Raw genomic sequence first — 26,418 nt, forward strand, 5'->3', positions numbered from 1 at the left:
TAAAGATATTGAAGAAAGAACACTTTTTAAGGATACCCAGATGGAAAAAAATGAAACTTTGTGTAGTAAGATTGATGAAGAAGACTGGAATATTAATGGAATATGAATATGTGAATATGAGAATATATGCTTTGAAAATGAAGTAGGGTTTTGGATGGAGGAATAATAATAATATTAAGGTTTGAAAGGAGGCGATAAAAGATAAAGAGAATAAAGAGAAAGTGGGATTGTTATTTTTGTGTGTGTATATATATATAATATAAATGAAATGATACCTAAAAACAATTTGCTTAGGATTCTCTGCCCGTGAAATTTTGGGCAGGTGACAATGGAAAACTTGGCGCCAATAATTAGCAACGGCTCTATTTCTGTGTTGTCGTTCGCGTCAATTAAGGGATTCATCCTGTCATATGGTTTCACCTTTTGTCGTTAGCGACGTCTTGTAGGTCCTGAAACCGGATCAAACAACAAAACAAACTAAGTACTAGTCGTTCTTTGATCAACCTCACAACTAGTTGGCGGAAACAACTAGTCGGACCGAGATCTCAGATCTTGTGTGTGTGGGTAAAGGAGGGCCGAAAGTTGAGAGGAGGGTGAGTGAGTTAGAGAGAGTTTTTGTTTACTTTGATGAAAATAAAATGCAAGGGTTGTATTCACAAAGGTTGTGGGGAAATGGGTTAAGTAACCCATTATATAGGGCCCCAATTTCTCCAACAATTACATTTTGTCCTTACAATATAAACGTACTGAGGTACGTAATACACCGACTCTAAGCAAATATAAAGACATACGCAATCCTAAAACTAATATAGAATATTGGCCCTACAATCTCCCTCTAGGATTGTGTATATCCAGAAACCTTCAACAATTTCTTTGCTTCGTCTTTATTTCTAGAAATCTAGTAGTTGTCTTGATCTAAGAGCTTGAATGAGATTGGATCTTGACAATTCTTTATTTTCCAATCTTGAAGACTTGAACTTCAATCTTATTTCCTGGGAAGAATCGGCAACGGCAAATTTTAGAAACATCAGATGCGGGAGGCTCGACATTTAATTTTCTTTTGTTGACTTTCTTGTGCCGACTTGTTTCTTTGCTTTGTCATTCGACTGATCTTAGACACGATCAGTTCATTTTTGGGTTCAACCGCCAACTGTCACGTTCTCGTTTTCTTTTAAGCGCTTCAGCATCGGCAACTTCAGTCTGTGCAGCCCAGGACACTTGATCTTGATCTACCTGTCCATGTAATGCTGCACAAAACTTAGAGCGAATAAGATTCATTCACAGATCATCTCGAGGGTCAAAGAATATTTTTTTTTTCAAAACATGCCCTTAGTTTGAAGTATTTGCAGAATAACACTGAAATTTTATTTTATCATGACTTTTCATAAAATACCAATTTCAGTCCCTTAACTTGTAAATGATTTATTTAAGTCCCAGGTTTCCAACGAACTTTGCATAAACGACATTGACAACAAAACACATGATTTGAATAAAACAAAGATTAATAAAATATGTACGAACTCATAAAAACTTAAAATCTTTTTGGAATTTTCATATATTATAATACTTCGAATATATATATATATATATATACATAATATTTTGAAGTTGACACATAAAATAAAACAAGAAAAAAGAAAAAGATAAGAGTAAAGATGAATTTAATATTATATAACAATAATATTTACATAATTTTCTATTGACTTTATTATTTTTGCGAGAAAGATCACAACATGGAATCACATTGTCTATAACGTCCTAGATCACACTTCTATTTGGATATTATTATGCCAAGAACCCAAAGTCGATTGTAGATATACTGGTCTACTTTAAACTTAACAAGTATTTTGATTTCATCGTGATACGTTAAGGTACAATTTGGCACAATACTTGTGTGGTCCCCTGTTGATCCGACATGTTACAAACTCCATCATACCTCGGGCATAGTTTTTGTTCATCAGTATCACCCCGAATTGACTCAGACCCCCTAATGATTGATCAAAACATTTTGAGCTTCGTATAATTTTTGCAAACTTTTCTTTCAAACAATATATAAAGGTTGAACCATGGACTTACTAGCCTTGTTTGGCTTATGCCTTCATATAAAGTGTTTAGGACTTACTTGTTTGCCCTACGTTACGTGGTTCTAATATACCCCTTTTTGTTTGATAAAATTATCAACATTTTTGTTGTTGATTTTGAATACTTTTTGAGTTTTCTGCAGTTTTTCTACCTTTTCAATAAATTTTTTTATATGTTCTATTTGAAGCTAAAACAAGAAATAATTTTTCATTGTGACCAATCACTAACGGGCTCGTGTATGACTGACTATTAGGATTTTTGCCTTCGTTAATATGACTTATCTGGAGTCGGCAACCGCTTCATAAGAGTGTAACCACTAGCATATGCAGATATTTAAGTTTATATCACTATGATACTTACTCATTTGTTAAGCCTATCTACACATCAATCAATGATTTGGTTGGCTTTTGATATACTCTTTTCATGTGCTAGGATCACCTAAGACAATTTTCTATCATTTTCCAAAGGTCGGATCAATTTCTCAAAATTTTCTGATATTTTAATATTATCCGACCCCCTCTAAACAAGAGCTCCCTCTAAGCGAGAGAATATACTTTTAAGACTTTTCAGATTTTTATTTAAATAAGATAAATAATATAGAATATTTTTGGAAGTCAAGTGACTTGATTTTTGTTTTTCTTAACAAAAGTAAAATCTTTTTGGTGAGTTAATACTCATTTTCTCCCTCTAAAATTGTGACATATTTGAAAAATATTTACAATTTTATATACAAAAAGATAGATAGTTTGTTTTAATCAAAATTGGACGATGGCTTTAGCGAAAAGGTCAGCAAAGCTGTTGTCAAATGGACTACCGTAAGTATGCATTATCACATCATATAACAAACTTGAAGAGATTCAAACCGAAGCCCATCAGCTAATGTTGGATCCATCACTTGAGAAGCGCTCGACAAGTTGTGGTTGATCCATTTGAGCATGGTTGGCATTGTTGAAGCACAAAGTATGAAACATTTCCCATTCCCTGAAGTTTGTCATCCCATGTCGCTTATGAAAGACTCGAATCCGCCATCGAATGGTTTAGCATCAAATAGTAAGGGTTCGTCTCCCATCATATGTCGGGTGCAACCACTATCTAAGTACCGAATACTCTCGATAGTCCTCCTTGATTGACCCTACATGCACTAAGCGTTTAAATGGACACGAGTTCCCGAGACTTAGTTGTCTCGGGAAAGTCGACCATAAATTGACAAAACTTGATTTTATTTATTGAAAACAAATTATTTCTTGGCGTCTCGTCGCTTGAAGAACAATCCTTAGGAATCCAAGCACAAACTTGTTCCTTAATTTTGGCAATTTTGGACTTTTGTTTTCTGAATTTTAAAACTGTTTTTGGTGAATCCTCAGACTTTTCAGTCTTAGGATTCTTTTTGATTTTATCCTTTTTAGATCTCCAAAAAGGTTTTCTCTTGTGTTTTACTTTATTGACTTTGGATCTCACGTCCATTTCACTAGCTTCACTATCAGCTTGATCAGTCCTTGAATCTGGGCTACTAAAAGCACCTTTTGTGGACTGACTAAGCCGCCTTTGAATATCAAGTTGTTGCTTGAACCAGTGCTTGCAATGTCTTACAAGGTGAGACGGGTTACCACACACAAAACAAAGTTTTCTTCTATCTTCCCTATAGAAACCGTCAGAATGATAATACATGGGTTGAGGCGAATAAGGAGATGGTTGTACGGGAACAAACAAGCTGTTAGATCTATGACCTCGATCATCAAAAAAATTTGTATAGAAAGAGTTAACATAATCTTGTGGATAATAACCATAGTAGCTATTATCAAATTGATTGTACAGTTCAGGTTGATAATATTGATTAGCAGATTGATAAAAATTGTTTATATGAGGTGGGACATATTTACCAGATGTACTTGCATTTTCCATTTCAAAACAATTTTCATTAACTTTGGTTTCCTAAACTTTACAACTATTTGACGAACAACTAGGTAAGTCAGTATTCATATATACCTTTTCATGCACGTTTCTATCAATAATGGTTTCATCAAAAGTAGTTTCACAGTCACTATCAGAAATGGAAACATCATTTTCATTTTCAATAGTCGTGCCAACATGAACACTCTCATCAAATATATCATTGTTCAAAATGTTTTTGGAATCAATAGATGAATCAAAAAGTAAGTTTTTATCTCCACAACCCTTGTTTGTTTCCACACACCCCTTCTCTTCTACACAACCCACTGCAGAAGATGAACTACTATTAGGACTACTAACTGAAGGAACAACTGAATCAACAGTCTTTGGAGCAGTAGGAACAAATGTCTTTGATATGGGCACATGACCAATGCCATAGACCATTTCTTCCTCTAGAGGAGAATTAAAGTCAAAGTGAGGAAGGCTAGTATACTTATTGTTAAACGGTGGAGTGTGACATTCGTCAATTTCGGGTCTCGTTTGTATTCGTTTATCATGTAAACCGACCCATTTTGTAAACCAAAGCTTATGATATAATCAAAATGATGGATTTTATGTTACAATATTGTTTTACACTTGTTGGGTCTTGAAAACATTCTTTTTGGTCATTAAACTCTTTAAAAATGACTTAAACCAAACTTTCGGGACCATTATTGCCATTTACCAAAAACTTGTTTGACCATTTCAACCATCACATGAATCTTTACCCTATTTGTATGAACCATACTCTTACCATTATAAAAGAAAGGCTCCATACACCATTTTGGTTGTTCATCTTCTCCAAATCTCTCTCAAATCCAAGTACTCATCTTAAACATTTTGTTATTTTGATTTCTTAAGGTCAACTAACTATAGTCTTTCATTTTAACTTGTTCATCTAATATTACTAACACTTGAATATGGTGGTACAATATATATATAATACACATCCCTTGTTTCCTTTATTTGTTACTTCACCGACTCCGGTTGGTTAAGTTTCGAATGTCATAAGGCAAGGCTTCATGGAGGACTTCGTGTTCTTGATATATATTTACACACACATAACTTATTATACATATCACTTATGACTAACTTCTAACCCTTTTTAGTTTGTTCATCTTATTTACAAGTTCCATGGTGTGAGTTTGTATAAGACTAACCTCGGTTTAACCGAAACTAGTCCAAACCGGAAACCGAACTTTTGTTTACTAGTTTTGTTAAAATAGTTGTTTAAACATGTTTATTGCTAGATTTGAGTTTCAAAAATCATTTTTACAAGTTCTTTGATATTAAGCATATGGAATCCATCTATGAACTCGTTGGGAGATGGAAACCGAACTAAATCGAAACTTTTGCTTAAAAGACTTGTAGTTAACTTTTTAGTTGTAAAATTTAAGTTTTCTTCATTTATAAACCAATAAACAAGTTCTATGATATTTGGGCATGTAGAAACCATCTATGAACTATTTGTGAGATGGAGACCGAACCAAACTGAACTATACCGACTTTTACTTGCTTAAGACACACAAGTGTGTTTTTAGCTATCAAGACTTGTATATTTCTTTAAAAATAGTTTACAAACTGATTTTAATTATTTTCTTAAGTACTTGGAATTGTTGGATCCAACTTGATCTCATCACATAGTTTGGACCGGCAAAACCGAACACTCGCTTAACGTGCGTTGTTAGTTCTAAACAATAGATCTACATACTTGGTTAAGTGTTAGTATATTTTAATGAGTTATCTCATAAAAATTAATATGTTGGAAAGTTGACTTTGGGTTTGACCATTTGTCAAGACCCGAACCGACAACCCGAACACTCGTTAAAGACCCGTTTTAGTATCTTTGTCCCAAAGGAACTTGCATTTTAGCATTTTTCCCACCTTATTACTTAACATTGGTTAAGTAAATATTAAGGTTAGATACTTTAACCCGGTTTCGAGCAAACTTACGTTTTTGAAGGATTGTTATTATAAATTCTTAAATAGTTACATTTTAAACCTTGAACTTTAATTGTTTACTTTTTGCAACAATTATTTTATTTAAAGATCTTCAAGACAACCATTCTAAATCCAAGATTTTATAGTCATTTAGGCCTTGCTCGTTAAACTTCATCCATCCGGTTATTCATCTTTTACCGATCAAGTTTTATACTTGAACGTGAGTAACTTCATACCCCGTTTTCTATCTTTTGTTTTGGGGTGACATTTCATACTTATTCAAATCAAATGCTTTATACTTGAGTCTTAAACCACAAATATTGTTGTATACTTTACTTGAATAATTGCTCGATTTGGTGTTCTATGCTTATATGCCTATGTGTTTATCGATTTCGGTTGGTGAAATCTATAAATCCTAGACTACTTGGCATCCCCTTGTAGCAAGGTGTCGTTAACGTAATGCAATTAACGATATTCTATTAAATCCTTGACTGCTTGGCAATCCCTTGTAGCCAGGTGGCGCTAACGTAATTCTATTAGCGATTGTCAATTTATCCAAGTTTATAGCTATTATTTATGGTTTTATATACTAGTTTTGTAGCTTTTCATACTATATATCTATTGTCAAAACTTATGAATTTCTCACCAACCTTTGTGTTGATAAACTTTATTTTATGAAATGTTACAGGTTTGCATCTAGGTTGATTTTGGAGTTCGGTGAAGAAAACGTCACAAATACCGTTAGGATATTAGCAAAAATGAACAATATTTGATTTGCTATATTTTGTTATATTTTGTTGTATTTGACTTATGAATATTTGGTTATGTGACATTTTCGATGTTGTGAAATGAAATGAGTTTGTTAAATATTGTCGCTTTAAATAGTGTCATGCGCTTATGAGCAATCGTTGCACCTCGGCATGTTCCGCCGCCTTTGGTCGGGGTGTGACAGATTGGTATCAGAGCCATGACAATTAAGATAGGTGGTTAGACGTAACGACCTAGAATTGTTATGCTTAGGGTCCTATACGTGTGTTCATACGTGTTTAATCTATTTAATTGTTCATATCGCATGTTTATTTATAAACTTGTTTAAAATTCACCAATATCCTAAATGTTCACATACACACACTTTCATAGTATTTCCAAGGTATCCTTACCTTACAACGCAAAAAGTAGATTTTCATTGTGTTTTATGGATTACAAGATTAACTTGGATCCCATTGTTTCAAATCCCTTAAAGGTAGCGTTTATATCGGGTTTGTAGCCATCATAGAAAACGAGACATTATAAAATGACCATTTGACAAAAAGATTCCAAGGATCGAAGGTGATTTACTTACCTGGGATGGTTGAGTTATAATGCTCGTTTTCTAGGCCATAAACCGTGTTATAAATGTCAATTCTTTAAGTAGTCGAATGCGAGCGTTCCGGTCGCCATCCTAATTTTTGGTGTTAAAACAATAGTACTACGGTGGTTCGTGTGCTAGTGTTTTGACATGACGTTGTATCTCGATTTATTGTGTTATCATTGTTATTTGAGTCTAAAACATGAAAAAGTCGCGGTGATCTCGTGCACATGTTTAGACTCCAACGTGGTGTTTTATAAAACCTTTTACTTAGTGTTGGAATATCAAGTCGTGGTGATTTCACGCGCGATTTTTCCGACTCTATAAAATCTCAAAAATCTCAAATTTTCAAGCTTTAACTATCTCAAAATCATTTACGTTTTGTTTACGGTTTTGTTATTTATAAACAAAGTTTTATATTTTATCTAACACTAACATCTTCTCCATACTAACTCTAGGATTCACAAAAATCAAAAAATTCGAAATCTTATTTTATTTTATACACCTTGGTATTCATTTCCTTTACCCAAAACTTATCTCATTTTCTTTATAAATTTTAGCATGCCTCCGCTAAGACGCCAACCGCGATGGGACTCCACCCAACGTATGGCCGCTCTTGTCGCCAAGCAAATGGCCGCTGTGATTCCCGAACTTATGACCCAAATACAAGCAAACCAACCCACACCCGTTGTTGCACCTATTGAACCCAAACCCGCATCCTACCTGCTTAAACAATTTACTAGTGCCAACCCGGCCGAATTCTTTGGAACCAACTGTGCGAATACCTTGTCGCAATGGTTCGAATCTGTGGAGAATGTGTTTTAACACAGCGAATGCCCCGAATCGAAAAAGACAAACTTCGCTTCAAGCATGTTTAGGGGAACCGCCCTAACATGGTGGGGTAGTGTTATGCACCTCCAAGGTACGAATGTGGCCATGGCTCTTGTAACATCTGCCCCGATCCGACCCGACCCAGGTACCCGTTTCTCTGACCCGATCTCTTTCTTTTATGATTTAATATTTATTTATACTTATATTTTATTTTTAATAATAATACATATTTCCTTCCCGCCTCTCTCTCTCTTTCTTTCCGCCGTCCCGTCCCTCTTCCTTCTCTCTTTCCGCCTTCTTTTCCCTCTTGTCGCCGTCCCGCCCTTACGCCTTGTTTCCCTCTTTTTCTTCTAACTCTTTGCTTATCCTTTGGTTCTTCCCGCCTAAGGATGTCTGCAGCTCCACGCGCCAGACTCCTTACATGGAAGCCTGCGTGAAGACATCTTGTTCCTGCAATGCGTGAAGAGAACTCTTCTCGCAGCGCGCTAAGAATGCATGTTCTTCCCGCAATGCGCTAAGAATGTATGTTCTTCCCGCGATGCGCTTAGAATTCCAGGTTCTTCACGCAGCGCGCTAAGGAATTGTGATTCTTCCCGCAGCACGCTAAGGATTGTTGTGCCAGCCTTCGCGCTCGCGCACTCAGCCTTCTCGCGCTTGACCCTTTAGTCTAGTCTTGACCCTTTAGTCTAGTCTTCTGTTTATTCTAGCCGTTTGCTTTTGTAATGTCTTTTCTTCTGAGCTGTTGACCTAACCTATCTAATGTCTGAATAGTTACTTTCGGCGCAGCATGCGTACCAACCCCATTGGTTGGTAGAAAAAGTGACTGACATTATCTTTTGAGATCTGCTTTTGCCATGCTTGACCAGTACCTTTATCTGAACTGCCCATGCCTTTTTACTGTTCCCTGACAGCTTTATCTTGCCCCCTGCAGCTGCCATATCTTTCCATATCTTTTGCTTTTGGATTCTTATGCTTTTTGATATCTTTTGCTTGATCCTGTTAATGATCTTTTCCCCTTTTCTAGGGATTATGTCTCCTAGGGTTTTCCTATAAATAATAGTAAACACTACACACACAAAACACTTAATCTCTCCTGTTCTCTTGCCCCTTGCTCTCTCTGCCGTCTTCCTCTCTGCCTCCGTCTTCCTCCCTGTTCTGTCCTGCTTTTCCGGTATTATATATAATAATTTACTTATTAATTATGCTAACTTATAATCAAGACTTAAATCAAATCATTAAAACAATAATCTTATTTATAGGTTAACTTGTGCTTGTTTAAAGTTGGTTCTTGCTTTATCTTACACCGCATCGTTTATCAAGTGAGTAATCTCGTATCTAATCCCTTTTTGCTTTTAATGTTTTGGGATGTTCATGTGTTCATACAAACTTAGAGTCTTAAACTGTTTATGAACTTTAGTCGCGCAGTATCCCATGTGTTGAGGACGTAGACTTGGCTGTTTATTTGTATGTGTGGATCATTAACCGTCTTGTCGGTCTATTCCGCAGTTTTCATGGTACCATTAGATGAACACGGGAGAACATTCGTTTATGATTTTCTCTTTTGTTACACTTGCACAGTTAGTCTTGTTTGTGAGCTCAATTGAGAGCACTGGCAGTCTTGTCTCTTAGAGTTGGTCCCGATCAGATTACACCCTTGTTGAAAACCAGACATACACATGTTGCGCGCAGATTTATTGTTATCTATGTATTGTATTAAACTTGATTTCTCACCAACACGCAAGTGTTTGACGTTTATTTTAACACATGTTCAGGTTTGCAGTAGCTGTTTTGGAGCTTGTGGACACGTAGGAAGTTTTTACTTTTGGACCTAGAATTAAAATGTATCAAGACAAGTTAATGTTGTTTGAATGTTATAATTTATAATATATTGATTTATGTTTGATTTATGTTCTTTATTTTCCCCGCTGCGCGTGCGCGATAAAATGTGTATTAATAAATATTGACACCAATAGTGTCGCGAGTAATGAAGCAATATGTGGCGCCCCGATGTATAATCCGCCTTTGGTCGGGGTGTTACAGCTCTTCCATGGGCCGAGCTCAAGGTGCTTATGAAGAAGAAATTATGTCCCAAACACGAGCTCCAAAAGCGTGAGGAAGAATTTTGGAACCTAAAACAAGAAAGTGGTGATAACGCCGCTTACTCGCTCCGTTCCACGAGCTAAGCGTTCTTGTACCTCAATTAACGATATTCTATTAAATCCTAGACTACTTGGCAATCCCTTGTAGCTAGGTAGCACTAACGTAATTCTATTAGCGATTGTCAATTTATCTAAGTTTATAGCTATTATTTATGGTTTTGTATACTAGTTTTGTGGCTTTTCATACTATATATCTATTGTTCAAACTTATGAATTTCTCACCAACCTTTGTGTTGAAAAACTTTATTTTATGAAATGTTACAGGTTTGCATCTAGGTTGATTTTGGAGTTCAGTGAAGAAAACGTCACAAATACCGTTAGGATATTAGCAAAAATGAACAATATTTGATTTGCTATATTTTGTTATATTTGTTGTATTTGACTTGTGAATATTTGGTTATGTGACATTTTCGATGTTGTGAAATGAAATGAGTTTGTTAAATATTGTCACTTTAAATAGTACACGCGCTTATGAGCAATCGTTGCACCCCGGCATGTTCCGCCGCCTTTGGTCGGGGTGTGACATGGAGGTACAGCAGAACTATCATAGCCTAAACCAGTCTTTAATCTTAATTCCATTCGTGACCCAATTAGTTTATTCAGTTTCTCAGAAGCTAACTCAAAGTTTTATATGGCAACTTTTCTTTGGGTTAATTTAATCTCTAATTTGGCAATTTTAGCGTTTAGTTCAATTACATGATTTTCATGACGTTTTGCCAAATTTCTAGCAATGGAAACTTGTTCCCTAAGATCGGCCATATCATTACCATGAGTGTTAATTCTGATAGTGTAAATCTTTGCAGCCTTTTTAAGATCATCATTCTGAACTCTAATGCTCTCAATTTGTTCAAGAATTTTTGCATTATGGTTTCTATAGTGAAGAACTTTATCTATTCAAGCTTGTGAGCAAAGTTTGTGTACCTCGGGAATGAGAGAGGCAGGTGTAGGAATCGCATTAGTGGAGCTTGACGAGGTGTTTGCTTGACTACTTCCACTTGCAGCACACTCGGGGATTATAGGACTTGCTTGACTGCTCACACCCGCATCACTTGTCTCATCTTTATTTTCTTTGCACCAAAACTTGATGGTAGAAGTCATCTCTGAGAGTGTTAAGGTATCCAGGTTTGTCGTTCTCTTGATGGTAATCACACTGCTATTCCATGTACGAGGCAGTGAATCCAACAACTTCATGTTGATCTCAGACAACTCGTGGATGATATCGACACTTCTCATTTTAGTAGCGAGTGACTCAAATCTGTTGATGAGAGAGGCAACCGATTCTCCTTGAATATGTTTAAAGTTGTTGAATTCTTCTTTTAATATTCCTTTGCGGTTGTTTCTCATTTCTAGGTTCCCTTCAAATTTGTTCACTAAGGCATCCCATAGACCCTTAGCAGTGGTGTAGTCTCTCAGTGTCAATGCAATTTCTCGTGAAAGAGATACAGTTAGAATACCAAAAGCCTTTTGATCTTCAGCAATCATTCTTCGATCATCATCATTGTAGTTAACTACTGTTTTGGGAACCACACCATCGATACCAGTTGTCATAGGACGGTGTGGACCTTGTTCAATAGGTCTAATAAGATTGTAATCAATGATCTTGAGATAATTGTAAAACCTCATCAAAATCACAGTCCCATTTCATCAACTTTGGAGGCTTAGAAGTGGTTCCGGCCTCGTTCTCAAACATCACATATGGAACAGCTTCAGCACTAGCAACAGTGGAAATTGGGTTTGCCATTTCTTAAAATCCGCCCAAAAACTAAGTCTGATATGATCTAATGAAAAGTGATCTACTTTTGAAAACTGAGCGATTTGAAAACTGAGCGATTTTGAAAACTGAGCGATTTGAAAACTGAGCGATTTTGAAAACTGAGCGATTTTGAAAACTGGGTGATTTGAAAACTGAGCAATTTTGAAAACTGAGCGATTTGAAACTGATCGATTTAGAAAAATGATCGATTTTGGAAACTGATCGATTTTTGAAACTGATCGATTTAGAAAACTGATCGATTTTGGAAACTGATCGATTTAGAAAACTGATCAATTGTGAAACTGATCGATTTAGAAAACTGATCGATTTTTTGAATCTGATCGATTTTGGCAAAGTAGGCGAAAATTTTAAACAAATCTAGTAAGTCACCAACCCACTTTCCTTGTCACCTTTCTCAACCATATCCAAATACATGCAACTATACAAACACAATTTCTTGAGAATCACACACCACAAACACAACCTTTAAACCATTTTCAACATCTTCATGAACAAGAACAACTTAAATTTCTTAAGAACTTGAAGAACACAAAAATCCGAAAATCACTTATTTTCTCGAAAAATCCGTCTTTTTACACACAAGACCAAAATCCAAGGTTGTGACCCAAGATCTACAACTAGTAGAGCCCGAAATCTTTGATACCAATTGTAGGTCCTGAAACCGGATCAAACAACAAAACAAACTAAGTACTAGTCGTTCTTGGATCAACCTCACAACTAGTTGGCGGAAACAACTAGTCGGACCGAGATCTCGGATCTTGTATGTGTGGGTAAGGGAGGGCCGAAAGTTGAGAGGAGGGTGAGTGAGTTAGAGAGAGTTTTTGTTTACTTGGATGAAAATAAAATGCAAGGGTTGTATTCACAAAGGTTGTGGAGAAATGGGTTAAGCAACCCTTTATATAAGGCCCCCATTTCTCCAACAATTACATTTTGTCCTTACAAAATAAACGTACTGAGGTACGTAATACACCGACTCTAAGCAAATATAAAGACATACGCAATCCTAAAACTAATATAGAATATTGTCCCTACATGTCCCTCACTTGAGCCCGTTGTGGTTTGCCAGCCATTAACGCCACTATTCCTTCACTTAATTGCCATTTGCGGCTGCTAGTCAAATCACGCTTGCCCTATTGCGCCCCGGTCACGCCAACCCGTTATGGGGTTCGCCAATGATGTGGTCCTGGCACAGGGCTCGCGCCCGTTAGGGGTTCAAAAAAATCCGAACCAAATCCGTATATGAAAATATACGGATCCGAATTATCCAAAAATTCTGATATCCGAAATTTCGGATTTTGATTCGGATAGTGATTTTGAAATTTTCAAAAAGTTAGGACCCGAACTATCAGAAATATTGTTTTGATTATTAAATTACACATATTGTTGATAAATTTTGGATTTTTCAGATACTTTGGATAATTTTTCGGATATTACGGACACTTTTTCATATATTTTGAATATTATGGACAATTTTTTGGATCCGGATTCCAAAGGATCAGAATATCACGGCCGGCCATGGCCTATGACAGAGAGGTCGACGGCCATAGGCCCGACTACCCATCAGACCCGATTTTTTTTTATAAATTGTATGTATTTTTATGAAAAACGATATATGTATTTAATGTTTAAACTCAGTTAAATAACTAACTTGGTATAGTGGCAAATAAGTATGACTTCCTACCAAAATGTTACGGATTTTGTTATAATTTGAGATATGTTTAAGCCTATTTTTAATACAACCCAAATCATAAATCATAACAAATGAATCCAAATTAAAAATTAAATTGTTTAAACACAACAAAATCCTCTTTCTACTTAAGACCTAAAATATTTTTCGCCTTCAGCCTAATTTTTTTTTTCAATTCTCAAAGCCGCCACCACAGGATATCAGAAAATCCGTGTACACGACTTTTAACACCCTAATGCCCTTTGGCTCGTGGGCTAAATAGAAATAGAAAGTGGGATTTTCTGACGTTTCATATTTGTGTGTAAATATTTATTAATATAATGAAATGAGAGACCTAGAAATAATTTGCTTAGGATGCTCTGCCCGTGAAATTCCGGGCAGGTGATAAATGTAAAAACTTGGCGCCAATAATTAGCAACGGCTCTAGTTCCCGCGTTGGTGAGTTTTGGGTTTCCAAGGGTGGATTGGGATTGGGGTTTTAAGGACGGTGTGGCCGTTAACGGTGCCGTTAAATATTATTGAGTCAGTCAGTAGTGAGGTGCGACTGGGCCCTGTGTCAGAGGCTTTACTTTAGTTTTTATTGGGCTGGATCAGTAGACAGATAATATTGCATGTTTCTAGGCCCGAAATTATAGCAATAATTAAGGATTTCAGATTTGCCATTTTAGAGTAAATTACATGTTTTTGGGTGGGTAGGGGGAAAACACGCTTGTGTCGACCTCACAGGAGTGTCCCCTCTTGTTGGGATTAAGGACACTGGATTTGTAGCAGGCCAGGCAGCATTGAAGGCGGCATCGGACAAGGTTGCTAAACACGAGAGAGCTTGTTTGGAGAATCAACACGTGTTTATCCCCTTCGCCTTTTACACTTTTGGTTTCTTAGCTCCGGATGCCGTGGACCTTTTGAATAGGGTTCAGAAAGTTGTGTATAGTAACGTATCAGCCCATAAGAATCAAAACTTTGTTTTTAGTCGGATTGAGTTTGCTATCCAAAAGGAGGTTGCAGCGCAGCTTGTTGTCCGCTTACCTGCCACTTCATTGTAAATCGTTTGGATGTTTCTATGAAATATAAAATGAGCCAATAAGAAAATGCAAAAATTACATGTATGGCCCCTTCTGAGTTCTGATACACACAGTTTATGATTTTGGTTATTTTGTTTTTAGAAATTATTGTTTTGTCAAATTTTAATACTTTTGTCTTTTGGGTCAGGTTTCACAATGGGTCGAAAAAATGTTAAAAAAATGAATTCGGGTTTGAAACTTCAGGTGTAAATTTCTTGTTAAGTAATGATTAATTGATTATTACATATTTAGATTTAGGTTTTTTCGGTTTTTTGTTGATGTAGAGCCGGAATTGAACCAACAAAATTAGTTCAAGAAAACATAAAATCAAATTGTTGGTTTTATATCGGGCTTGGGTGCTTCGGTTTAGTTATGTTGGTTATTCCTGTTATGGTTTAGTGTACACGTCATTGAATTCGAACATTGAAGCGGGTAGGAATGTCTCCTTTTTTTTTAAACAACCAAATTTTATACACCCTTCTCTCAATGGGGATCGAATCCCAAGCCTCCAATTTTTACTTCAAACCACCTTTTGCCACCACACTAAAGGGTGTGGGGTAACTCGTGATTTTTCTAAAGCGAAATCCTTAAAAGTAAATGTTAAAATAAAACGATTACAGGTGAGTTATGAGATTATCATGAATTCACATAGTCTGCAAACTCTTTAGTTGCTAAAGGTGACTAGAGAAGATAATGACCAGAGGTGGAGGCTAGACGGCTATAAAGCCATTAGGGTGTCAAGAGTTTACATTACCTTGTCTATTATTTTTAATTAGAGTGATGAATAAAGATTTTGAAATTGTTTACATGAAACACTAACACACATTCATTTAAGTGATGGGTGCGTTTCACCTATTGAAAGTGTTGATCACTTATTGATCTCATGCTCTTTCGCGGTTTCAATTTGGAATCTCGTTGAGTGCCTAGTGCAAAACTACAAAGGTGACGAAGAGCTTAGTGAAGGAGAGGTTGCATTTAATGGATCTACTAATGGTAGCAATATTGTATAAGAAGTTTGGGCTTAACTTTGCTTTGAATGTTTTGGAAAGCAAGAAATGATTGGATATTTAACAAAACCAAAATGAGAGGTGAACAAATTGTGAAAGAAATCAAGGCAAATTTCTTTTTGTTTTTAAAATAGACATACATTTAAGGAGATTGATTGGAGTAGATGGTGTGACTTTTATATTAGCATGTAACTTTAATATATTCTAGCGCCTAGCTAGTTATGTTTGGTTTTAACTTTAAATATAAAAATAGTATAGGTGTTTAAATTTGACTCAAATTAGGCTTTTAATTAGAGTTATGTAACAGTTCAGAACCGCTAGAACTGAGACGAAACAAAAAAAAAAATGGTTGGAAAATAGAACCGGAGCCGAACTAGTAAAGTCTGTTCTCACTAGATGGTTCAGTTGATTATTTGTCAAATAGGTCGTAAAAACTTTGCAAATATCAAAAACTAAATTAAATCAAGCCAACAAAAAGTAGCAACATTAAAGTTTCAAAATTCAAACCATCAAGTTACAACTAAGAAATATAAATAAACAATTGTGCAAGAGATTGAGATTAAGATTAAGATCAAACAATTGCAAAAGATTGATAGAAGTTCGATTGTTTTGGCTTTATAAGGGTTTTAACCGGTCTCTTTGTTTTTAGACGTTTTGAAAAGTGAATACAAAAAACCCATTAAAAAATAGGGTAAAATTATAAATTTCAATGGTTCATTTTTCGGTTCCACGCTTTGAACTCTTTGTTCTACCCGGAACCCAACCGGGAACCTTAAGGTAACACACTTTGACGGTTCAAATACACCGGTTCGATTCCGGTTCTGAAGGTTCCAAAGCTTTTCTTACTCGTTCCTACTTTAATGAGCCGATTTCAATAGTTCAAGATGAGTTCCATTTCATATAATTTTCTACCTTTATAAATATAACTAGCTTTTGAGCCCGTGTATTACATGAGATTTGTCAAATGAAAAAATAATAATAATAAAGTCCATTAATTGAAAAAAGCACACAAATTTAAGATAAAAAATAAATTAAATACATAGTATAGTCTCAAATTCACATTCATATGAAAACCTATAAACAAATTAAATATCGCTACGAGTTCCATATTGCAATGAGTTTGAAGAAGCAGAAAAAACGAATTCATAACAATAATAAATCAGATAAAAAAAAGAAAATCGAAGCACATTGAAGCTTTGGTACATGTATATGAGTTTAATATTGTGAGGAAAAGCCTTTTTTTATATGATCATATTTCTTTTGATGAAATTGATTATATGATAAATGTTTATGAAATAATAGAAAACTGGAATTGATGGTTTCCAAAAAAACAAAAAAACTCGAATTTATATTTTTTCATCAAGAAACATGAATTGTAGGACTCCAAAATTCTTAGGTATAATTAATCTTGGTTTTAATGTTTAATAGTTTTTTTAGAATGATTATGTTTAGAAAATTAAATTAAATATTCATAATTAAATAGTCACGTTAAGTGGAAATTTAAATTAAATAACATAATTAAAACTTTATATATATATGAAGTGATAGGTTTTGCATAATTCAAACTTAATTCACGAGTCCTTATTATTAAAAAAATGCTGATTTTTTAATAAAAATTAAAGTATACATGGAGCATAATTTTATTTTAGATATTAATGTGTGAATAATATCGTGAACTTTATTGAAAATGTTATAACTCAATGGTCAAATCATTTTCACCAATGACCCATGAATAATATGGATTAAGGAGAAGATAGATTAAAAAATTAGGATGAAATTTTATGCTATAATTGAATGCCGTTCGGATAACTAAACATCATTATTATTGTTTATTAATATAGTAAGATGAAATAAAATAAGATAAGATGTTAATTAACAAGGCAAATATACGTGGATTAGGTCGGTTTCAGTCACGTTTGTTACATTATTAGAATTAAAATAAAAAAATAAAAAACAAAACAAAAATAATTAAAAATATAAAACTTAAAAAAAAAACAAAAATCTATAATATATATAAACGAAAACCCAAAAATCCTAGGTGTCGCGATGTGGTCGCTAGAGGTGCACAAATCGGTTTTTTTAAAAAAACCGGTTAGGTTAATAACCGGACCGGTTTTTCTTGGCCTGGAAAAAAACCGGTTTTTAAATAACCGGACCGGTTTATTAACCGGTTTTTTTGGTGCAAAACTCGGACCGGTCTAACCGGTTAGGACCGGTTAATAACCGGTTTTTTTTTTTAAAATAACCGGTTAATAACCGGTTTTTTTCATAATAACCGGTTTTTTCCATAACCGGTTCAGTAACCGGTTTTTTCTCTAGAACTTGTAACCGATATACGAACCGGCGGTTACTAACCGGTTTTTAAATAACCGGTTTTTGTAAAAACCGGTTTTCGGTTTAAACCGTTGAACCGGTTCACCAACCGGTTTTTTTGCCCATCTCTAGTGGTCGCTCCCCCATTTTTTGGAGTCACTATATTTGCTTGATTTTTAAATGGAGGCTTCTCATGCATTTGACCCAAATTCACGGGTATACGTCTTACCATACCCAAATATTTCTTAAACGGGTTATAACATCTCATTAAATTAGAAACAAATCTCACAAAATATTTGATTTAAAAATCATATAAAGTAGGGATATACCCTTAATTAAAATCTGATTTATTTTAAAAAAAGTTATATATTATCTATAATTAAAAAACCAACGTTGTAGTAAAAAAAATAAACGGGTCTTGGGTCACATCAAACCCATATAGCTTTTAAATCGGGTTATAACATCTCGTTTATTTATGAAACAATTTATCATCAAACCATAAGTATATTATTAACTTTCATACAATAAAAAAATAAAAATTCAAAAAATAAATAAATATTATAAACAAATAGGATAAAACACCCCTGTAATAAGAGGGATAAAAAATAGTAATATATATAAAAGTTGGGCCAATAACATACTCCCAATTAGACTAATCGTCACCAAATTTCTGCTTTATATATAGCAGTAGTAATAATTTGCAGAAATAAACTGACGACAATGATTATATTGCTAAACAGTTAAAAAAAGAAAAGAAAAGAAAAATAATTACAGACTCGAAAGTAGAAAAATGAAAACTCATAGGAACAAAAACAAAATATAATTTCAAAAGTTTCCCGCTCCCCCCATCACACCCACCCGCTAAAACCTCAACTCTCTCTATTTCATTTCACCAAACACACACAATTCAATTGCCATTGCAAATGACAACCTCTCGATCCGCTTTCCACACCATCACTTCCCGTGAGCTCAACGGCTTCAGAGGTATTATTATTATTATTATTATTATTATTACCATCCGATTCCATTTTCTCATATTGATACATATACTTTGTTCATTTCAGTACGGAAACGACCGTGTTTTGCCGACGATTCATCGCAGTTTACACGAATCGGAGCGTTCGATTACGGATGCGAAGACGATGCCTCTCCTCCTATGGCATTATCCTTTTGCAAGGTTCGATTCAACTCGTTTGTTTTATGTGTGTTTAGTTGTATCAATATAATCGATTGTGAAACCCTAAGTTTAGTAGAAAGTACAATTGCTCATTGCTAGTCGTGAGCTAAGCAGCTAATGCCGAAAAATATCAGTTGAGGCAGTGAGATATCGGTAATTTTAATATCATATATATAGCAATTTAACACTTATAATTCAGTGTACTCTCTTACCGTTAACAAGTTAACCTTTTACAACTGCCAAAACACTAACAACTGTAGCAAGTAGGTATTGATTAAGACTTAAAACACTAACATGTGACATTAAAACTGATTAATTAAGTCTTAAAATGGGAATATCGGTGGTACATTGGTCAAATATCACTGATAGTATCGGTACTGATATTCTGAACAAAAACCAATATATCGATGATATTGACTGCATAGGTGGTTTAGCTTAATTAGCCACCTAATTGTTGGTTTATATCGATGATTGATAAGTGTAAGGTTCTTTTAGTAAGAGTTAGTTAGAGTTTGTTAATTCTGTTTATTTATCTTAGGCTAAGCAGTTAATGCAAAAAAATATCGGATAGGTTATCGCGGTGGGACATCGGTAATTTTAACATCATGTAGAATTTGTATATATATAGCACTTTAACACTAACAATTCAGTATACTTTCCTCCTACCATTAACAAATGAACCTTTTGTAACTTACAAAACACTAACAATTGTAGCAAGTAGGAACTGTTTAAGAGTTAAGACTCAAAACACGAACATTAAACACTAAAAGTTGAAATTAAGACTTAAAACACCGATAACTGAGATACTACTGATATTGACTGCATATATATTAGGGCTTGTAATCATTTCAAGGTTATTTGCAGACAAGCAGAAATGCTCATATTTTAGCTGTTACCGGAGAAGATGGATATGTTTGCTTATATAACACTAGCTTAAAATTTCCTTCCTCAGCTACAAGTGCGGAAAATGCAGGTGAATATATTTACTTACTAAACGTAATTACAGTTACATTTCATTTGCTAGAATACAGTTTGAAAGTGTTAGTTTTGTTGTATAATATGCAGAGAAAGCCAGAAAAGGCCAGTGGCTTGCTCATGACAATGCTATATTTGATGTTTGCTGGATAAAGGTGATCATTTGAATTCAGTTAATTCTTTGGTAATTTTGTAGCTTAAAAAGTATCTACCGTGTTTAAATCTTGTGAGCTGTGTTCAATCTTTGCAGGATGATACCAATTTACTAACAGCATGTGGTGATCATAGTGTGAGTAACTCTTTATAATCTCAGATATTATTGTATATTCATATAACATTGTATTAAAACTTATAACATGATTTGCAATTTTTTGGCTTTTGGACAGATTAAAGTATGGGACATACAACAAAGGAAATGTGTTCAATTACTAACTGGACACACCGGAAGTGTGAAATCCATCAGTGCTCACCCTTCAAACAATGGTATGCTTACGAAGTTATGATACTTTAAATTATATTCATTTGAATAAAGTAAATGAATACCAACTTAAATGATTATTTGTGATTTTGTGTATGTAAAGATATCATTGTATCTGGTTCAAGAGACGGTTCTTTTGCTTTGTGGGACCTAAGGTGCTCTAAATCCACACGATCACCTTCAGATACTCTGTAAGCTTTCATTGTTAATGTGAAGTTTAAACAATGGTTATGTTTCGGCTATTAGTTAATAATAAATACTTGTATATTTTTTAGAACAATAGCAACTGTTCAAGGGGCTCATACATCATCGAATGGTAAAACAAGGGGTAGGCATAGCAAGGTTAGTTTGAAGAATATTTTTATATCACTACATAACACTCCGATTTACTAGTTTTTAAAAAAAATTTGAACTAAGTGTTTCATTATTGTAGGCTGCTTCAATGAGTGTTACGTCAGTTTTGTATATGAAAGATGAGGTTTCCATTGCTACTGCTGGAGCAGTTGACAGGTGTGTAAGCAGCTGCTAAAATCCATTTGCAAAATTATATGAAATTAGTTTTTGTATCTGGTCACTCTATTTTAAAATTTTATTCTGTTGCAGTGTTATAAAGTTTTGGGATACTAGAAGCCTTAAAGCCCCCATTAATCAGGCCTGCTCTCAAGATATGTCGTCAAGGAAGTGGGTATGTATACGGTTTGAATATTTTTCCGAAACCATATTTTTTTGTATATCATATGAAGTATTATTTACATCATTATATCTCCTGTTGAATTATCTTTCAGACAAGATCATATGGTATATCTAGCTTATCCCAAGATTTAAATGGCGTATATATTTCAGCTTCGTGCATGGACAGCAGGTACGGTTATAAGGACAACATTTGAGAGTTTATTTTTTTTACTAGTTTTAGCATTGGATCTTTGAACATTTTGTCGATTTGCAGCATATATCTTTTTAATGCACTACAACTTGAGAAGGGACCTATTAAAAGCTTTAAAGGGTGTGATATTGGTACATTTTTTGTGAAGGTAACAAAAACATTCACCAATCATCTTGAGAACTTATATCTTTTTTGCTTTATTTAAAATCTAATGTTTTTCATTGTCTAACTTTGCAGTCAAAGTTGAGTCCTGATGCAGGCCATATTCTTGGTGGTTCTAGTGATGGTTTAGCCTATGTATGGCAAGTAAACAAACCGCAAGCAGATCCTATCAAGCTTGAAGGTCATGAAGGCGAGGTGACAGCTGTAGATTGGTATGCATTTTGTTTAATTCTAGTATTACTTATATAGTTGTATGCTGTTATAGTTATTACTAGACTTACATTTTGTTTACCAACTGACAGGTGTTCACATGAGATAGGAAAAGTAGCAACTGCTGCAGATGATTCTGTGGTAAGTTTCACCTGAACAATCAGTGAAATCAAGTTAACATTATTTTCTCCTATAAATGCCAAATAAACACAGATTTTATGTTTTTTTTTCTCTTTTGTCCCATAACACTTATGTATGATTTGACCTAGCATTTTATAGAACATGTCAAATGGGTCAAAATTGTTCTTACAAGTCTAATTAGCTGAAATTTATAAAAATTTTCTTTAATTTGTATCACTTCTGAACTTGTTTTTATTCAAAGATTTAGATTAAACTGTTATTAGGGGTGTGCATCAAACTGGAAAAACCGAACTGAAAAAACTGTCCCTAAACAAAAATGGACGGGGCTTAGTTTTATGTTTTCTTGAAAACTAAACTTTCAGTTTGTTTTCAGATTTGCATGCAATTAAAATTGAAAATCTGAACTTAACTGAATTTATGGTTTATCATTTATTATCTTGAATTTTAAGTAATTTACAAGAACTTAATAAATAATGCTACTCAAATATTTAGCCCACATTCATTATTTCCCGGAATTTTTTTCGGCCTAAAATTTCATGCGAACATGGTAAAACTAAAAAAAACTGAATTCAAACCCCCAAAAAACCAAAACAAAATGGTTTTTAAAAACTCAAACCGAATTTTTAAAACCGACTTAAATTTATTATATTATTTTTGAAGTTACATTTAAAACATTATTGTTACATGCAAAATATTATTAAAGCGAATAAAACGCGTTATTGGGTCAACTTGACCTGACCCGTTTGACTTGTTACCCAACCCAGTCTTTGTTACCTATATTGAAATCCAACTTTCTGCAGGTTCAGCTTTGGAACATCAACAGCAGTTGTTATTCAACCGCAAGATCTCCCTCATCAATCCGAAGGCGAGAAAGAACACTTCCATTAATGAAACGTATAAAGCTTTTTACCGAGGATGAAACAAAAGATTCTGTTAAAGTATCCAATCCCGACTCTCCAAACACATCATTGCTGCATACCGACTCTCCCAATCCTGCAACTATACCTGAAATAAGAACTCCAGAATCACTCAAGAAACAGTTAACTTTTTCGCATATCAATGAAGCCTGCAAAGGATCTCCAGATGCTAGTTTTGACAGCCCGTCTTCGGTGCTAAATCCACCGCCTTCTATTAAAAGGAAAACCATTTTGGATTACTTTTTAGCACCTTCATCTTAGTTTTTGGATTATGTAAGAACATAAACTTTATGGGTCATGACGTGTTATATTATTGATATAATTTAGAAGTAGGAGTAGATGTGTGTGTGAGTCGCCGTTAAAAAGAAGAAAAGGCGAATAACATCACAAAAGAACATAAAACTTGTTATGCAAAATACATAAAACATGAGTTTAGCTACACCCCTTGTTACTTGTTAGACAACTTCTATCAGCAAATTTCTTAAACTAACAAAGTTCTCACGCCGATTGTTAATACGTGGACCTAAAGGGATAACAAATGGCTCCCCTGCAAATTCGGTTATTTGTATCCCATATACTCTCCAGACTCAGTTCCCGTTTGTTCGGTATGGGTTTAATGTTCACTATGTGATTTGGCTCTAATATGGTCCTAACAGTTTCATACAAACATAACTACTCTTCCCCATCTCACCATCAACACATCTTTCCTAGACTATTATATGCAATCCCTCTCAATATACCTATATATGTTTGCCTAGTTCATATGATGATTCATGCTTGGTTATATACCACATATTCTCAATTGAAAAGCCACACAATTTATGTGTATGTTTATTTGTTCCCTTAAATTTGTGTGTTTAAAATGTCTAAAAACAAAGTGTTTTAAGTTTGTTTTCTGACCACATAATGCATTTTTATTTAATTATTTAAATGATAATAAAAATATAAACATCTGACTAATTACGGGCAAACCTTATGGGTTGTATCCGAAGACATGAAAAAAGTTTTTTTTTTGGTCAGCAACAGAGGTTGCTTATGGAATTGTTGATCTTGTGACGGTTGAATGACAATAACTTATAACATGAATTTCGCGTATATTTACCAATATGTTAATATACTATAGAGTGAACTACGGTTTAAGTCTCTGTGGTTTGTCCAAATATACGATTTTAGTCAAGTGGTTTTAAAGTTACGGTTTCCGTCTATGTTGTTTCATTTCACTTGCTACTAAACCCAAATTCACTAATCTTGTTAAGTCTTGTCGTTAAACCCATCAGCGTGAGGGGCAATTTTGTCTTTTTTTTTTCCCATTTCCCCCAAATACACTTTCCCCTCACGTGAAGGGGCTTCCGAATTAGGACTGACGTTTATTTGGGGTGAAAAATGACAAAATTGCCCCTCACGTGAGGGGCACACAAATGGGCTTAACGACCAGACTTGACGGGGTTGATGAATTCGGGTTAATTGCAAGTGAAATAAAACCACATAGACGAAAATCGTAAATATAAAACTATTGGACTAAAACCGCATATTTGGATAAACCATAATGACGAAAACCATAGTTTACTCTGTAATATATATTAGAACATTAGTAACATATGCCCAAGTCAAGCAATCAAAGAACACACGAGAAAAATGGGTAGAGCTAGAACCAAGATGGTCTAATCATGATTAAACACAACATTCAAGATACATAAAATTTAGAGCTATAGCTATCTGACTTTTTTTGTGTAAACATATATTTCAAGAATTAATTGACATGACTTGGATTCATACTTTAAACTTCGGTTTAGTCAATTAAATCCAACAATTTGACTCTTTTTCACTTAACATTAAAAAATAAAGTAAGGTCTCATGCGGCTATATAAACCGGTCATCTTGACATCATACATATGTAAACTAATGACCAAATTTATTAAACTATAAATCATAAAAGCAACTTAACCAAATCACAAGAAATGATTAACCCTAGAGTGGCTACACACATGACATATCATATGAGATTACTTTTGACCAGGACCATTGCTATATATGCTACATGTTTCTAGTATAATATCATAAAACAAGAACACATGTTTACTATATAGTTGGCCATGATAATTTTGTCTCGAACCGGAGGACTTGATGTTGCATTCTATATATATTCAAGCCTAACTTGTGCTCACCAGGCTGACCCACGGGCTCTAGCGTCCCACTCTCGCTATACGGTGGATCTTAGGGTTTGAATCTTGGCTGATTTCACCGTCAACAATTATGGTGGTGAATTATTTTTTTTTTGACGGGTCCGACTGAATTTTGTTTTAATAAATAAAGAAAATGATCCAATTACAATAGAGAGGTGAATAGCGGCAACAAGCTGCGCCACCATCCCCTTTTTAATGACAAACCCGATCCCGCTGGAGTAAAACAACTAATTTTGGAATAACCTCTCCAATCATGTTAACCAAGAAAATAAATAATAATCCGAAACTTGATTACAACCCATGCTCGATATATATAGCAAAACACAAACCTGTTTAGATTATAACATGACTATCATAAAATAAATAAAAAAATTAAGATAACTAATCCAAATTTAATAATTATCTATCTCAATCTAATTAACTTTACTTACATTCCCAGACTCCTTCTTTATACCTTAAGCCACATATAAATAAAGGACGGTTAAGTAATTAATTCCAATAAAGAGTCCAACACAAGATGTCTTATAAAAAATAGATACAACATACAAAAACCAGAAAATATATGTACACGCATAAGTCCACGTATAGTTAACCATTACATTATTAACATATGTACATAGTTTGATAAAAATGAACACAATACTAATAATAATAATAATGATAACAATAATAATTTTATATATATGTAGTTATGTACCGTCAAAAAAACAGAAAACAGAAGTTGGGTCAATTTCTGTTGACTTTTTGACTACGATCATCATGTCGACATGCGGCGAGCGGACAAGTTGAAAGAAAAAAAAGTTGAAGTGAAAATTAAGGAACACCTCTCGATCAGTAGTCTCATACTAAACTTTTGTTTTTTTCTTTTCGTCTGTCCTTTTTTCTTCATTCACAGTCACACACAAAGACACTGAATATGATTTCCACAAAGATTTGTTACTGTACAAATGCATCCCCCCATCCAATTATTGATTGCACCATTCTATAAGTTTAGTTTACTTTACTTCATCCATATAATTTTTTTTAACATTTTGATCATCCATTTTAAGTTAGTGATTCATAAGTTTTTTAACATGGAAATTGGAATCCATGACAAAAGATTTGAGTTATTAGTTAAACAAACTAGAAGAGTATTCGCCGTTGATTTCTATTAAGAAGGT

At 34.3% G+C, this 26,418-nt stretch overlaps 1 protein-coding gene across 1 annotated transcript; it reads left to right on the forward strand.

The window, feature by feature from the left end:
* The first annotated feature begins 19,046 nt into the window (after positions 1–19,046).
* On the forward strand, positions 19,047–23,364 carry LOC143534551 (uncharacterized). The gene is made up of 15 exons (XM_077029013.1): positions 19,047–19,116; positions 19,197–19,309; positions 20,174–20,282; positions 20,375–20,439; positions 20,535–20,573; positions 20,671–20,767; positions 20,866–20,953; positions 21,038–21,104; positions 21,196–21,272; positions 21,366–21,447; positions 21,548–21,624; positions 21,709–21,793; positions 21,883–22,019; positions 22,110–22,158; positions 22,959–23,364. Exons 1-15 carry the CDS (start codon positions 19,056–19,058, stop codon positions 23,334–23,336), a joined length of 1,524 nt encoding a protein of 507 aa, XP_076885128.1. The 5' UTR covers positions 19,047–19,055; the 3' UTR covers positions 23,337–23,364.
* The last annotated feature ends 3,054 nt before the right edge of the window (positions 23,365–26,418 follow it).

This window comes from Bidens hawaiensis, unplaced genomic scaffold (genome assembly GCF_021521415.1).
Source record: "Bidens hawaiensis isolate Kalapana, Puna unplaced genomic scaffold, B.hawaiensis_p1.1 tig00010199_1, whole genome shotgun sequence".
Lineage (NCBI taxonomy): Eukaryota > Viridiplantae > Streptophyta > Magnoliopsida > Asterales > Asteraceae > Bidens > Bidens hawaiensis.